We start from the raw sequence: 17,031 nt of genomic DNA, 5'->3' as shown, positions 1-17,031 counted from the left end.
TAAATTTAATCCTCCTATCTGCAAATTTATACTTTTCAGGGGAAGATACCCTGAACATGTCAATGTTCCCCAGCCCAGTTTGTTTCAGTTATACTGCTTACTAACTCCTATGATCCTCAGCCAGCTTGGCTAAAGGATTCCTACTAAGGAAGAGAGGGGCTGATGCCCAAATATCTGCAGGGCACCATGTTAGGGAAGGCAGAATGGAGTGATAATACTTACGTTGACCAGTCCAAAGTAGTGTTCATTAAGTGGAAATTGCTCTGGCCCAATGTCTTTTTCCAGAGCGGAGGCATTGGTGCCCTGGGGAAAAAGAAAGAGGCCATTATTCTCCCACAAATTCACATTCAAATAGAATCAGAGAGGGACAAATGAGTCCCAGAAAGGACAGTTTTCTTGCTTCACGAAAAATGGCACATTATGGTTCTCACAGGCAATGCTTCAGACAGCTGTGCATACTCACACCCTCCTTCTACTCCATTGGTGGCCCAAGATTGCTGCAAACACTATGAATGCTCTCATCCTTTTAGTGCCCCAAAATATGGTCTTCAAAAAACTCTAAGCCCCAGAGCCCACTGTAACAGCATTGCCCAAAAGGCATTAAGAGTCGTTAAGCTAATTTTGCGAAGCTTCTTCTCTGGCAACATAGTACTGCTAACTAGGGCATACAAAACCCTTGCCAGACCAATCCTCGTATACAGCTCATCTGCCTGGAATCCACACTGTATATCGGACATTAATACGATTGAGCAGGTCCAGAAGTATTTCATGAGAAGACTACTCCACTCCTTTACTCACAATGGAATTCCCTATGCCACCAGGCTTGAAATTTTGGCCTTGGACAACCTGGAACTAAGTCGCCTGCGGTATGATCTAAGCACAGTACACAAAATTGTACTGTTACTTGTTGACAAATAAAATAAATAAATAAAATTGTGTGCTACAACGTCCTACTGTCAACGACTACTTCAGCTTCAACCTCATTAATACGCGGGCAAACAATCGATGCAAACTCAAGGTAAACCGCTCCAAACTCGATTGCAGACAATACGACTTCAGCAACAGAGTGGTCAACGCCTGGAATGCTCTACCCGACTCCGTTGTTACATCCTCTAGTCCAGGGGTGTCCAAAGTTGGCAACTTTAAGACTTGTGGACTTCAACTCCCAGAATTCCCCAGCCAGCTCTGCTGGCTGGGGAATTCTGGGAGTTGAAGTCCACAAGTCTTAAAGTTGCCAACTTTGGACACCCTTGCTCTAGTCTAAACCTTACAGCTTCAACCTTAAATTTTCTATCCTGGACCTCACCCCATTCCTAAGAGGCTCATAAAGGGGGCATGCATAAGCCCACCAGAATGCCTACCGACCCCCATTTATTTGTACTCATTTCCTTTGTCCATGTCCATGTTTATACTTATACCTGCTATCTTGTACACATTTGATAAACCAAATGAATAAAAGAAAAGAAATATGGTCTTCAAAAAACTCATAAAGGGGCTTTTTATCCATATCATCATAACCATAATGCGCACGGGAATGCCGGCAACTGTAAACGAGAAGGAGAGCCCGAAATCCATTCTTTTTTGAAGAAAGAAACTGGAATAAACCACTAAGGAAGATGGTTTATTTGCCTGCCCTCCCCAACCAAATCCATTAACCTGCCATCAATCATTTCCCCAGACTAACATACAAAAATAAACACTCCCCCAGTTTCACTGTTGGTATCCAGGTTTATTTAGTTTCATAATCTTATCCAATTGTTTCCTATCTGCTATTTTAGTTTGTCTTAAGTTGCAAGGAATGGGATGTTTTTACTTGCTTGGATTAAGAGAGAAACTCTGATTTTTTTTTTTCTCCCCACCCCAGTAAGAGAATGTTTTCGGAAGAGTTGAATGGCAGAATGAGTGAAGCCAGATAATTGCAGAAACTATGCAGGCTTTAAAAAAATAAAAGCAACTTGCCTGTAGGTGGGAGCTTCTAATACAATGTCATGTATCTCTTTAAATTTCAGCTTGCTGTCAAAAATTATCTGTCGGATCTAGGCTACCCAAGCTTTTAAATGTGTCATTCTTTCCAAACAGGAACATCCATAAAGGAGGGTCAAAAAAAATTAAGATGATGGCACATTAAAAATGCTGGATGGAAGTTCAATTGCAATGCTCTGGCCAAGATCTTGATTTTCTGCACCCGGTGGGCACTCATGCTTGTAGCTGTTCCAATAAAAAAGCCTTTACATAGTTTATCTTCAAGTCACACAGTGCTCTTCATTCTGCTGAGCTTCCCCCACAACCCCAGCACACTAGAAGTCACACCTGGATTCATGTAGAAAGTAAGGAAGATGACCTTGATGGATTGATGCCCACTCTATTGCCAAAGTGAGGTGTCAAGACATATTTTAAATACACAAAGAGGTTCAGACAGCACCTTCCTAATTGACTGAGCTAGCATCAGAAGGAAGAGGAGGTACAATACAACCAAGCTTGCAAGATTCTGTTATTATAGCTAAAAGGTAAAGGTTCCCCTCGCACATATGTGCTAGACGTTCCCGACTCTAGGGGGTGATGCTCATCTCCGTTTCAAAGCTGAAGAACCAGCGCTATCCGAAGACGTCTCTGTGGTCATGTGACCGGCATGACTAAATGTTGAAGGCGCATGGAATGCTGTTACCTTCCCACCAAAGGTGGTCACTATTTTTCTACTTGCATTTTTTATGTCCTTTTGAACTGCTAGGTTGGCAGAAAGTGGGACAAGTAACAGGAGCTCACTCCGTTATGCGGTGCTAGGGATTCGAACCACCATTCTGATCGACAAGCTCAGTGTCTTAGCCACTGAGCCACCGTATTATTATAGCTACTCTCAAGTAAAAGTAATTTTAGCCACTTGTGGAGTTGATTTCTAAGTCTAGTTCTACCTCAAAGAGCTGACATCATACCAAAATAGCCATTGCGGATATTATTCAGAGGCTTGACTTCATATAAGATGATCATATCTGGGTTGCCATGCTTCACATGACCACTAGTTGGCATGAAACAGAGAAATAAAGCAATGAATTATATGTAGATTTTTCAGTTCTGGCCCTGATTGTATTAATTTGTGCAAAAAGATCACCAAAACTGATTATAATAACAATGTAATACAGTTGCCAAAATGATTCAATCTGTAAAAATTATCACATTCCTATCAATTAAGTTAAATTTAATTGATGGAAGGAACGTAAGAGTTGAAAATGTAGTCAAGAATGAGCAAGTTAAAATATTGTGGGATTTCCAAATACAAAGTGATAACTTCTTGGCTTATAACACACCAGATTTAACTGTAGTTGAAAAGGAGAAAGTATGGATTATCTGGTGCAGCCATACCAGGAGATAGTAGAATAAAAAACTTGGGGTAGATCCCAAAATAACAAGATCTGAGAAATTGAAAGATTGGCAGATTATGGCATAAACTAGCTGTGGTGATTCTAATGGTTATCAACACTCTGGATGGCATACTAAAAACTCTTGGACAGCATTTAAAAAATCTGTGCATTAATAAAATTTCCATCTGTTAATTAGAAAAGGCCAGATCTGCACATATCAGAGGTGAGTTGCTGCCAATTCGGCCCGGATCGGGCAAATCGGTAGTAGCGGTGGCGGGAAGCTCCGCCCACCCACTTCTGCGCATGCGCAGAAGCATCGCACGTGCTTGAACCGATAGTAGAAAAATTGGCAACCCACCTCTGGCACATATATTATGCTAATACATGATGGCATCCTAGGTTCTTGGAAAAATCTAAATGCATATGAAGGCCAACACCAACTAAAGAACTGGCAGATATAAGTTTCTAGTTTTGTATATAATAATATCGCTGTGCTGGAAGACACCAGTCAAAGAAAAAGATCTGGAAAAAATATCGCAGCCTGTCCATCGAAACTCTGTAATTATGGATGAAACATGTAACAGTGATACCCATTGTCACCGGGGCACTTGGTACCATGTCCAAGAATTTTACAAAATACATCAAGAAATTGCAGCTTCCTGTAATAACACCAATGGAACTGCAAAAAATGCGCTACTCAGAACATTGTACATTTTAAGAAGATACTTGGTTGATACCTAGGATGCTGGCAGCAACCCCTATCAACCATCAGCACCAGTCAATATTTGTGATACATTTTTAAATGTTCAGTTGACTTGAGTTTCATGTTTAATGAATAAAGAGATGATGATGATGATGATGATGATGATGATGATGATGATGATGATAATAATAATAATAATAATAAGAGCAGCAATTTTAAAAACAGTAGCAGCTAATGCAGTTATGCTAACTGCCATTATGAGAAATTTCTGCTGCATTTATTTCAATGATCCTCCTTCAAAAGTACCACAGTTCATCTCTATGGCATAATTGCTGCCATTGGTTTGTGATGATTTTGACCTGGAGGTCATACAAGCATCAACTGTGGACAATATTTAATGGATCCGATTATACCGTCAAAAAATTAAATTTATGGCAACGCCTATGGAAATTTTTATCTATCCTAATAATAGGATCCCAGGTTTAGCATCCTTTTCTCGCATTTATGTCCCACTTACATCATTAGCTAACATAAACTATGCCAAGATCTAAGTCAACTTATCTTCTTGATTGTTCCTTTTTTAAATTATTGTAGTTTACTGGCACTGTAGCAAAGGCGATATTCAGCAAGTTCTGACCAGTTCTGGAGAACCGGTAGCGGAAATTTTGAGTAGTTCGGAGAACCGATAAATACCACCTCTGACTGCCCTCCCCATCTATTCTCTGCCTCCTGAGTCCCAGCTGATCAGGGCGAAATGGGGATTTTGAAGTATCCTTCCCCTGCCATGCCCACCATGCGACGCCCACAGAACCAGTAGTAAAAATTCCCACCACTGCATTGTAGCTATTTCAGCTTATTATTTCATTCCTTTTCATCACTTGCAGCATTATTTGTTTAAGTGTTACACACATACACACAAATATCTCCCGGATACTTGATTGTTAATTTTGAAAAGACATTTTCCACTCTTGTGGCCCTATAATGTAGGAGAAAAAAGTTTCAAAAAAAGAGTTTGGTTTTTAAAAGGAAGAAGGGGTGCAATTAGGAATGCCATTTATTTCTATCTTTCCCATTCATACAAAAGAATCACAGTGAGATTTTATTTTTACATACTGCCTTGGAAGAAGAAACAAGCAATCCAGAATTGGACTGACCAAGTGAGTGAATGAGCTGCCTGGTAGAAAAACCAGGATGGGTTTAATTCATTCCACCTCTGCGGTTTGTGCAGAAAATAGATGTTGCATGGCAAAACTCTACGTGTGAATGAATTCCCTGAGTGATGAACAGTAGTTTAAAAGATTATTTAACAAAAGAACAATCCAAACACAGCTCTAAAATAACCATCAAGTACTTCAAGAAAAACAGATCTCTTTAGAATGGGTTTTGCAGTCCTCAGATTTTATTATTATTATCCTGTTTCCCTGAAAATAAGACCTCCCAGATAATAAGCCCAATGAGACTTTTGAGCGCACATGCTAAAGTAAGCCCTCCCCCGAAAATAAACCCTCCCCAAAATATTGCAACACAGCAGTCGCCATGAGGTGACAACGCTCGCCGCCTCCTGCACCTCAGAAATAATAAGACCTCCCCCAAAATAAGGCCAAGCGCTTATTTCGGGGGTCAAAAGAAAATAAAACCCTGTCTTATTTTCAGAAACACGGTAGTATTAGCATTCATAATTTTGGCTTCCAGGTCTGATCTCAAAGGCCCGACTCTCCATCCTTAGGTCTCTTATACAAAACATGATGAGATCTATTTATCTTCTTGTTGCAGGAAAGGGAAATGGTAAACATTACTGTAGGAACAAGTCTGTTGAGGCAGGAATCAGTGCTTCCCAGGGTAAGAGAAAACTGTTAGATCATAGATGAGAAACATAGATGAGATGCTTTCTAAAGCCATCGAGAAAGCAGCCAAGTATCTGCTCAACGGGAAAAGAGGAAGGAAAAAGTCTACATTTTAAATCCTAGACTGCAGTCCTATTCTAGGCCTTGACTTCTATGTACTGCAGTATCTGCTTATTCAGCTCTATTCTTGTTTGCAGCAAAGAGACTAATTTTTGCTGAATAGTACTGTGTTTGAGCTTTTTGTCGAGTAAAGCAAATCTTGAATAAGGGATTATGTTTGGGGGGATGAGATTTACAACTGCGGCTGCTGGGAAGCCTGGACAAATGGTTCATCTTAGCCTCCAAGTAGCTGTAACCATTAGAAACTAACGTAGTATGTTGAAATGTTTACACTGAATTCCAATAAATGACTTTTAGGTGTAGTTCCAATTCCTGGGGAAGATAGTCGTGGGGAAGGCATGCAGATTTCTTCAAGAGGAGATTGTTAGTAGCAGTGAAAAATAATCTTCCTGAACTTCAGCAATCACATAACACAGTGACAAACTGGAAGTTTATGTGTGATGGAGAAACGCACATTGTAGGAGATCATAATCAAGGAACAATGGAACATTGTCATACATACAATCTCTCCAATTCTCTTCCTACAGGGGCCAATCAGGCCTTATTGGAAAGCCACTAAGTATAAGTTTCTGAACTTGAATTCAGTTTTACAGAAGCCACTGATTACATCACACTACTTCATTATTCTGCTTGCTTATTTGATTTCCTACTAGATATTTTTTTTTGCAAAAAAGAAGGTTGTGGAAATTTGAAAATTATTACAATACAAAAACAAATCTGAGTTTTATCAAATTTAGCCCCCACCCCCCAAGAGATCCAGACTACCTCTTTTAAACGTAAAAATTTTACCAGGCCAAGATAGTTTTAATCTGGTCTGTGTGGTTTTATGTTCTCATTGCCTTTGTACTCCGCTCAGAGTTGTGGCTATAACAAATTCAATGAAGACAAGAAACAATGGATGGAAGCTAATCAAGGAGAGAAGCAACCTAGAACTAGAGGAGAAAATTCTTAACAGTGATAACAATGCCTTCCTAAGTTGTGGGTGCTCCAGTCCCTGAAGGCTTTTAAGAAGAGACTGGGCAGCCATTTGTCAGAAATTGTATAGGTCTCTTGTGTGAGCAGGGGGTTGGATTAGATGACCTCCAAGACCCCCTGTTACTATTACTGCTCCTCCACTGCCTCATGATTTCTAGTGAAGAGAATATTCAGTTTTTGTACTTCCAGGTGGTTGGTCATCTTTCAGCTGCTGAATTAATGCTCTGAAGCCAGTAATACTTGATTGGGTGGTTAAACTCTTTTAGTATTTGCCCTGCTTCAGCATCTATCTCTTATCCCTCTCCCAGCTAAATTTTATAACAATAACAATGATGACAACAGTGATTTTCTCACCTTCCTGAGGAATGTGTAGACAGTGAACATTTTTCTGGAGGCTGCTTCAAATGCAATACAATTTCTACAGAAAGGAATGCAACTGCTGACTGCACAATAATAACACTTCATAATTACAGTCTTTCTCTTCTTGTACCACTTTTAATACGCACTGGGAAAATTAAAAGACAACATGTAAGCTCCCCTAAACACAACAGAACAACTTAGTCATGGCCTAATAATGTCCAATGAAGTTTGGATAGCCCTTTCCTTAGCATGATCTATGATCTCATTAATCCTGGCTTATTAATTCCGGGAGTTACAGACTCAATACACCTGGATGGTACCAAGCTGGGGAAAGGCTGCCCGGATACAACCCTTTATGGCAGGTCAAAAAAAAAAAAAATCAGTGCCACCTCATAGAAGCACAAAAGCAGAGGTGGTATTCAGCCATTCTGACGGGTTCTGGAGAACCGGTAGCGGAAATTTTGAGTAGTTCGGAGAACCGGCAAATAGGCTGGCCCCGCCCCCGCTGCCTCCCAGCTGATTTTCTTTTGTTGTTCTGAACAGGAGAAGGGAGCTGGGAAGCAGCTAAGTGGGGTGGGGAGGGAATGGGGATTTTCAAGTATCCTTCCCCTGCCACGCCCACAAAGCCACGCCCACAGAACCGTAGTAAAAAAAATTGAATCCCGCCACTGTATAAAGGGATGAAACATCGAGAAATAACAGCTCGTTCACAGTCAGCTAAAAAGATCTTAAATGAAGATCAGATTATCCAGAGGCATTTCTATCCCACAATATCTTCATTTTAATCCACCACACCAGGGGTCAGCAAACTGCAGCTCTGCAGCCACATGCCGGTGCATGCATGCCTGTTTTGGGGGCATTTTCCAGGCCTTTTTCCGGCTGTTTTTCAGGTTTTTTTCAGGCCAGTTTTCAGCCTGGAAACAGCCCGAAAAAGGCCCGAAAAACAGCCTGTTTTTTAAACCAGAAGAGCAGCTGTGACGGCATATGCTGGTCTTGTTGTATTCGGGTCCCAAAACTCAGCCTGAAGATGGCGAGTGTGACCTCACCGAAACGTTGCCAAGACAATCTCAATCTTACACGGGAAAAGACCAGCATATATATACACACCCACACACGATATCAATCATGTGATCAATTATATTACATTAATATAATTGAGGTTACTACTTCAGGAAGAGTAATTCCCTCCTCAAACTATAAGACTGGGATAATTCCCAGAGACATAAGCAGCAAAATGGCAGCCAAACTATAATTATAGCATTAGTGAGCATGAACTTTCACTTATCGTTGTACTTCATGTCACATTCCACCCATTTATATTCAAACAAAAATCTGCCTGCTTGTTCTACCAGAAATATTAGGATTGCGTGCAGGCACTATCTTATTCCTTTTAGTAATGGTCACTTTCTCCATCTCCACCTTTACACTCAATCTGTCAGATTATTCTGCCATTTGACTGGTTTTTCCCCGTATGGCTTGTTTATGTGTAAGTACCTTTGTGTGCCATGTGTGTGAAAGACATGAGCAAGAGGTGTAAGAGTATAACCATACACATGCTGAAATGGATTTTAGTCCATGAAAGCTTCTGTCATAATATATTTAACAGATGCCTATTTAAGGAAAAATCAAAACATTTGCTTGGGCAAGCCATAAACCACCATTATTTAAAATAATCATAGGATTACTATGAGGGAAGGGGTTTGAGGCTACAGGAAAAATATTATGTAAATACATTTACAGTTTGTCTTCCCAAAGTATATTTTTCATTATATTCAGATGTGCTGTGATTCACAACAGTGCCAAAACCAGGAAAAAGTTATCAATGAATTGGTTCTAGATACATGTGTGGGAGTCTGAGAATTCAGACTGAAGGCCAAAGTTGGGCTGATATTTTTATTAATTTCCTATTAAAATCAGCAACATACTTTTGGATGAAAGGAACATACATAACCCTAAAATAGGATAACTCTGGGTATAAAACCAAGATTGTGATTTCAAAAGCAATGTTTAGGTAACTGATTACGGCACCCAAACTAAAACCTGTTTTTGAAACAAATCTGCTCAGCCTGTGATTGTGAACATATCCACAACTCAGACACTATTACAATCCCATTTCACGGATGGCTCCATAGTGAATCAAAATGAAGAGAATGCACTTTTACACTTCCCTGTTTGTCAACGGTTCTGAGGCTAACCCAGATGTACAATCATGCCATTGGTCCCTTTTAAATTATACATTCCACCATGCACTTTTCAACTGCATCACAGACAGAGGTGGATTGCTCCTGGATCGGCCAAACCGGAAATGGAATTCAGGCCTTGGTCGCAGAACCGGCAGCGACCCAGGCCTGCCACGCCCCTAAACCAGCTCCCTCGCTGCTGCTGATGTCATCGCCATTTTGGATTTTAGTGACTACGGGTGCGCAGTTCACTGTAAACTGTTCTGTGTCTGCGCAAAGAATAATTTACATTGAACAGCACACATGCTCCCAGCGCATGTCTGGCGCATGCATGAGTTGCAAAGCGGTAGTAAAACGGGCAGCAACCCATCCCTGGTCACAGATAGCTGGAGAATATTTTTCCATTTTCCCCAATGTTGCATCTCTATAAGACTAAGGATGCCAGTTCATTTCCTAGCAATAACCTCTGGACTTGATACTGCCTCAGAGTAGAAGCCTTATCACAGCCAGATATCATTGCTATAGATTCCCACAGGCTTCTCCTGTTGTTATTGGGCATCAATGAAACAAGGTGATGCTAATCAAGTGATGTGGGTTAAGGACTAAGATTTCCCTGTGTGGTAGGCCTAATCCAGGACAACTACAATGTGCTTGTTTCAGTGGTTAAGGCCCTGGGCTAGAGAGCAGGAAATTGTGAGTTGTCGTCCTGCCTTAGCCATGAAAGGCAGCTGGGTGACCTTGGCCCACTCACTCTTTCTCAGCCCAACTCACTTCACACAATGGTTGTTGTGTAGAAAATAGGAGGGGGGAAAAGAGGGCAGGATATGTTTCACCACCTTGAGATATTTATAAAAATAATAAACTGAATTGCTGGCTGGGGAATTTTGGGAATCAAAATCCTAACGATCTGGGATTTGGTCAAGTTGCTCCCAAATAAAAGAATGGCCACAGCATTGTACATCCCAGTGAGTTTCCAAAATCACAACATAACCTCTCAACATTCTGCTTAATGCTTCATTCTATCTAACGCTACTCAGCTCTCCATTCATGTCATAAAACAGTGACTAGTTTTCTCAGAAAAGCAGAGACATCACCCTGCCAACAAAAGTGAGTCTAGTAAAAGCTATGGTTTTCCCAGTTGCCATGTATGGCTGTGAAAGGTAGACCATAAGAAAGGCTGAGCGTCGAAGAATTGAGGCCTTTGAACTCTGGTGCTGGAGAAGACTCCTGTGAGTCCCTTGGACTGCAAGGCGATCAAACTGGTCAGTCCTAGAGGAGATCAATCCTGACTGCTCTTTAGAAGGCCAGATCCTGAAGAGGAAACTCAAATACTTTGTCCTCCTAATGAGAAGGAAGGACTCATTGGAGAAGAGCCTCATGCTGGGAAAGATTGAGGACAAAAGAAGAAGGGGACAACAGAGAATGAAGTGGCTGGATGGAGTCACTGAAGCAGAAGGCGTGAGCTTAAATGGACTCCAGAGGATGGTAGAGGACAGGAAGGCCTGGAAGAACGTTGTCCATGGGGTTGCGATGGGTCAGACATGACTTCGTAGCTAACAAGTTTTCCAAGGATGGGTCTCACCATCCTTGACTCATTATTCCTTCCTGCTGCAAATTTAGGAGTCTCTAACTCCTTGAAAAGGGACGAAAAAGAGTGGAGAGCATCTTGATGATTGGGGAGCAGATATTCAAAATATGAAGTGTGAGCCAGGGGCAATGAAATAAATTTGGCTCAGCCCCGCCTGGAGCCATTTCATAAAACAAAGAGGGGTTAAAGCCCCCTTCTTGCCTTGCTCCAATTACTGACCTGGGGTCAGTTCCTTGTAAAGCAGAGGTAGAGCTCAAAAATTAAAGGTAAAGGTTCCCCTCGCACATATGTGCTAGTCGATCCCAACTCTAGGGGGTGGTGATCATCTCCGTTTCAAAGAGCCAAGCGCTGTCCGAAGACGTCTCCGTGGTCATGTGGCCAGCATGACTAAACACAAAAGGCGCATGGAACGCAGTTACCTTCCCACCAAAGGTGGTCCCTATTTTTCTACTTGCATTTTTACAGACTTTCAAACTATGTTGGCAGAAGCTGGGACAAGTAACAGGAGCTCACTCCGTTATGTGGTGCTAGGGATTCGAACCGCCGAACTACCGACCTTTCTGATCAACAAGCGCAGTATCTTAGCCACTGAGCCACCACGTCTCTTCAGAACTCAAAAAGCAGCCCCTAATATTGAATTCATGTTTTTTTTTTGTTTATCCTGGCAACCTTTGCATTTGAATGGGGAACAGCCATTTCTTGCATCCAAATTCTTTGACTGCAGATCCATACCCTCTGCCCCAAGTACAGGTAGCCCCGACTTACGACCACAATTGCGCCCAAAATTTCTGTTGCTGAGTGAGACATTTGTTAAGTGAGCTCCATTTTACTACCTTTCTCGCCACCATTGTTAAGGGGATCACTGCCGTTGTTAAGTTAGCAACATGGCTGCTAAGTGAATCTGACTTTTCCATTGATGTTGCTTGTCAGAAGGTCGCAAAAGCGGATCATGTGACCCAGAGACATGGCAACGGACATAAGTATGAACCAGTGGTCAAGCATCTGAATTTTGATCACTGAGATCGCACGGATGCTACAAAGGTTGCAACTGTGAAACATGGTCGTAAGTCACTTTTTTCAGTGACGTTGTAACTTTGAACGGTCACTAAATGAACCATTGTAAGTCGAGGACTAACTCAGCAGGGTAGTCCTCGAATAACAACAGTTACTGACAGTTCGAATTACGATGGTGCTGAAAAAAAGTGTCTTCTGACCATTTGTATGATTGCTGCTGCATCCCAACAGTCATGTGACCAAACTTCAGGTGCTTGGCAACTGACTCAAATTTATGACGGTTACAGTTTCCCGAGGGTGATGTGATCCTCTTTTGCGACCTTCTACCAAGCAAAGTCAATGAGGGAAGCCAGATTCACTTAACGTGTTCCTAAGTTAACAACTGCAACGATTCACTTGACAAAGCTGGCAAGGTTGTAAAATAGGGCAGAACTCACCTCACATATGTCTCACTCAGTAACATAAATTTGGGGCTCCATTGTGGTCCTAAGTCGAGGACTCCCTCTGGATGCACAACAGCTGAAGTAGTCCTCGACTTATGACTGTTCTTGCAGCAACTCAGGGCCTCCCTATCTCTGAGGCACCCTGCTCCACATAATGACCGTAATGGGGAGAGACGGGCTTGTTTAACGACAGCAATTCTGGGCTCAATTGTGGTCGTTAAGTTGAGGACTCCCTGTGGATGCACAACAGCTTACAAGTAATCCTCGACTTACGACCATTCTTGCAGCAACCCAGGGCCTACCCCGCCCCTGAGGCACCCCTCTTCCGCATAATGACCGTATTGGGGAGAGCCAGGATCGCTTTTAACGACCACAACTCCTTCACGACCGCAATTCTGGCCTCAACAGTGGTTGTAAGTCGAGGCACAACAGCTGTAGAAGTACTCCTCGACTTACGATCCTTCTTTCAGCAACCCAAGGCCTTCACTCCATCCCTGAGGCATCCCGTTCCGCATAATGACCATAATGGGGAGACTCGGGATCACTTTAACAACCGCAACAACCTCATGACCGCAATTCTGGGCTCCACTGTGGTCATAAGTCGAGGACTCCCTGTGGATACGGAACCTACAAGAAGTCCCCCACTTACGACCCTTTTTCCACCACCACCCCATTCCCGAAGGCACCCAGTTCCCACATAATGACTGTAATGGGGGAGATCCAGGATCGCTTTAACGACCGCAACAATCTCATGACCGCAATTCCGGGCTCAATTCTGTGGTCATAAGTCGAGGACTCCCTGTGGATGCAAACCTACAAGACGTCCCCCTTTTACAACCATTCTTCCAGCAACCCCTCCATCTCTGAGGCACCCCTTCCCCATCTAATGACCATAATGTGCTTATAAGTCGAGGACTCCCTCTGGACGCAGAATGTACAAGAAGTCCCCCACTTATGACCCTTCTTGCAGCAAACCCCCACCCCACCCCCAAGGCACCCAGTTTCACATAATGACTGTAATGGGGAGACTTGGGGTCGCTTTAATGACTATAATGTGGTCATAAGTCAAGGACTCCCTGTGGACACAGAACCTACAAGAAGTCCCTCACTTATGATCCTCCTTCCAGCAATCCTCCCTCATCCCCAAGGCACCCAGTTCCACATAATGACTGTAATGGGGAGACTTGGGGTTGTTTTAACGACCGCGACAACCTCATGACTGAAATTCTAGGCTCCACTGTGGTCATAAGTCGAGGACTCCCTGTGGACGCAGAACGTACAAAAAGTCCCCCACTTACGACCCTCCTTCCAGCAATCCCCCCCATGCCCGAAACACCAGTCCCCGCATAACGACCGTAAGGGGGAGAAGCTTTAACGACCGCCACAACACCGGCACGGCAAGTCGCTTAAAGTTGCTCCTCCCCGACGTCGCTGCTGCTGCCGGGCGGCTCCCCTGCCTGACGACCCCCGGAGGTGACCCGTCCCCCTCTCCCGCGGGGCCTCCGTCCGCCCTCCCACTCACCATATTACAAATGGAGGCGATGTTTCTGACAGTCATGGAGTCTAAAGGGGGCAGCGATTCCCCAGCGCCATCTTCAGAAGGGGAAAGCCCGCATGGCCGCGGCTGCAGGAGCTCAGGCGGCGGCGGCGGCAGAGAGAAGCGGCCCCGCGGGCGGCGGTGGCGGCGGCTGCAGCAGCCGGCAGGGAGAGGCCGAAGGCGGCAGGCGCCCGAAGGGCATCGGCGGATCAGCTGCAGCGCGCCGGGCAGAGCATGGCTGGAAGAGGAGGAGGAGGAGGAGGAGGCAGCGGCGCAGACGGAGGACTCCGCTTCGGGGCTTCGCCTGCCTTGCTCGGGCCCTGCCGCTTCTCACTCGGCCGCTTCCCTCCTTCCTTCGCCTTCTTCCCGCTCCTCCTCCTCCGCCTCCTCCTCCTTCCCTCGCGCCGGCCGCTCCGCCGCTTCCCGTCTCTCCATCGCAGCGCAGCGCCCGGGATCCACTTTGACAGCGGCGGCGGCGGCGGCCGGGTTTGGCAAGGACGGTCACTCCCCGCCGGTGACGTGGACGGCGGCCAATCGCCGCGGCCGCCTTTCGGGAAGGACGGCGGCCGAACGCCAATTGCGAGCGGGGAGGCGGGGGAGGGGGAGGAGAAAGGCAAACCCCGCCCACCAGGCCAGTCTTGGAGAGGCGATGCAGGAGGAGGGGGAGGCGAGGAAGGTAGCCGAAAACGGCGCTGGGAAGAGGGATTTGCGCGTTTCAGGAGCTGCGGGCCCCACTGTTCTCCGTCCTTCTCTTCCTCTTCCTGCTCTACATCGCCTATTCAATTTAGAATTTGAATCTAAAATTAGAAGGAAGTCTCTAATTTGTTTAGAATGACAGAGTTGGAAAGGACCTTAGAGGTCTTCTAGTCCAACCCCCTGCTCAGGCAGGAAACTCTAGGCCAGTGGTTCCCAACATTTTATTTTTGGTCATGCCGCATCTAAGCATCTCTAAAATCCTGATTTCCTCCCCCCCCCCCATATAAGTCTGTCTTTGCTCAAAAAGTGAACTCTACCTGTTAGATATTAACATATATCGGAGGAAGTCTCCTCTCTGGTCCGCTGCTACAGCGGGAAACAGGTATTACTCTGATTGGTCGAGAGGCGTACCCGAGTACTATAAAAGGGGAACCCTCCGACCACAGAGCAAGCTGGATCACTATTACTACTAATAAAGAGCTGTTAAGTCACTTCGTGTCCGCAGTCTGTTCTCTCGTTGCCCAGATCTAACATTGGCGACGAAGGTGGGATCGAGAGACAGATAGGACGAAGAACGCTACCTCCAGAATCTCCGGATTTGATCCAGCCCAGGAATTCGGCAGAAATTCCGGCAGCCATCTCAAGCCACCGCAGCGCGGCAAATTCAAACGAGAGGAGATGGCGATGCATGCTCCCCCCGCTCCATTCGACCCAGAGAATGACGAATGGGAAGCCTTCATGATTCGTTTCGAGTGTTTTCTCGAAGCGAATGAATATACGGGAATCACCGACGCCCGGAAGAAAAACATTTTCCTCGGCTACTGCGGAAAAGAAGTATTCAACACGGCCAGAGACCTCACCGCGCCTACTCCAATACAGGCAGTATCATGGGCGGCGTTGCAACAGGCTCTACAGACTCATTACGCGCCAAAACCTTCCCGCCACGTTTGCCGCCAAGCGTTCAACACGAGGAACCAGATGGCGGGAGAATCTATCAACCAGTACGTTGCAGTGCTACGAAAAGCAGCCACACATTGTGGATTCAGAGACCTGGATGAGCAGATTATGGATCGACTCGTTAGCGGGCTGAGAGACATTTCCCTACAAAAGCGGCTGTTAGCCAAAACCAATTTAAGCCTACAGATTGTACTCGAGGAGGCAAGAGCTTCAGAAGCAGCAGACAGATCAGCGGAGACAATTCAACGCGGGTTTAACACTGGCCAGCCAGCGCCAAGACACACCAAAGTTCACTACGAGGACACAAGCCCCGACTACGAGGATCCCGAGTTCGAGGACAGTCACCTGATGCGGAGCAGTCACGTGAGGCCTGGGGGGAGACCCGGATTCCGTTTGCCGCCCTGCGCAAGCTGCGGAGGGAATCACCCCAGGTCTACTTGTAGGTTCAGGAACGTTGTTTGTTCGCACTGCAACAAACTTGGGCACATCGCACGAGTGTGCCGGAGCGAAGTCCCTGCCTCACGGCAGCCACCCATGTACCGCCAACAGAAGCCCAACCCAGGGGCTTGGCGAAACCAAAAAGGGCGCCCAGAGAGAAATCCACAAGTGTTTACCCAGAGAGAAAATTCCCAAAGAGCTGAGCGAGCGTATCCCCAGAGAGATTACACACAAGGAGCTGAGCGAGCGTATCCCCAGAGAGATTACTCACAAAGAGCTGAAAGAGCGTTCTATCAAGACGCTCAACGAGAGTATTTTCAGGATACAGATACTGAGATAGAGTTGACCCAGAGAGAGGAGTTGCGAACGTATCTCACCACGATAAGTCAGGTCCGCCCCAAGCGGCCAAAAAGGCTGAGAGTCACAGTCCTCTTGGAGGGCTCACCTTGCGAGCTAGAAGTTGACACAGGTTCGACCCTGACGATCATTTCATGGGCATCCATGAAACAGGCTATCCCTAGCCTCAGAAAGAGCCAACTACGCGTTCCAGACGTCCTGCTACGAGACTACCAGGGGAACCAAGTCCCCATCGTGGGCCAAGGCACATTCCAAATCCGTTTCAAGGACATCGTAGCCCAGCTGCCCGTGACCATCGCCAGCGCGCCATTACAGAACCTTCTGGGGCTTGATTGGTTTGAAGCCCTGGGGTTAGAAGTCACCGGAATCAACGCCGTAGAAAACAGCAGCGCTGAACAGATTTTTAAGGAGTTCGAGGATGTGTTCAGCCCCGGTCTTGGTAAGTATGTGGGCAAACCAATAT

General features: G+C 45.1%; 1 protein-coding gene across 1 annotated transcript in view; it reads right to left on the bottom strand.

Annotated features, from left to right (window-relative positions):
* USP46 (ubiquitin specific peptidase 46) overlaps positions 1-14,624 on the bottom strand; it is a 45,102-nt gene extending 30,478 nt beyond the window's left edge. The window contains exons 1-2 of the mRNA XM_081959311.1: positions 14,106-14,624; positions 223-303 (exon numbers count right to left, since the gene is read on the bottom strand). Of these exons, the coding sequence (XP_081815437.1) occupies positions 223-303; positions 14,106-14,141 (117 nt within the window). The 5' untranslated portion in view covers positions 14,142-14,624. The remainder of the gene's footprint in view (positions 1-222; positions 304-14,105) is intronic.
* Between the last annotated feature and the right edge of the window lie 2,407 nt (positions 14,625-17,031).

Source organism: Natrix helvetica (genome assembly GCF_964273705.1).
Source record: "Natrix helvetica genome assembly, chromosome: 7".
NCBI classification, from domain to species: Eukaryota; Metazoa; Chordata; class Lepidosauria; order Squamata; family Natricidae; genus Natrix; species Natrix helvetica.
The sequence above is the reverse complement of the archived record's forward strand: the minus strand, read 5'-3'. Positions and strand labels throughout refer to the sequence as shown.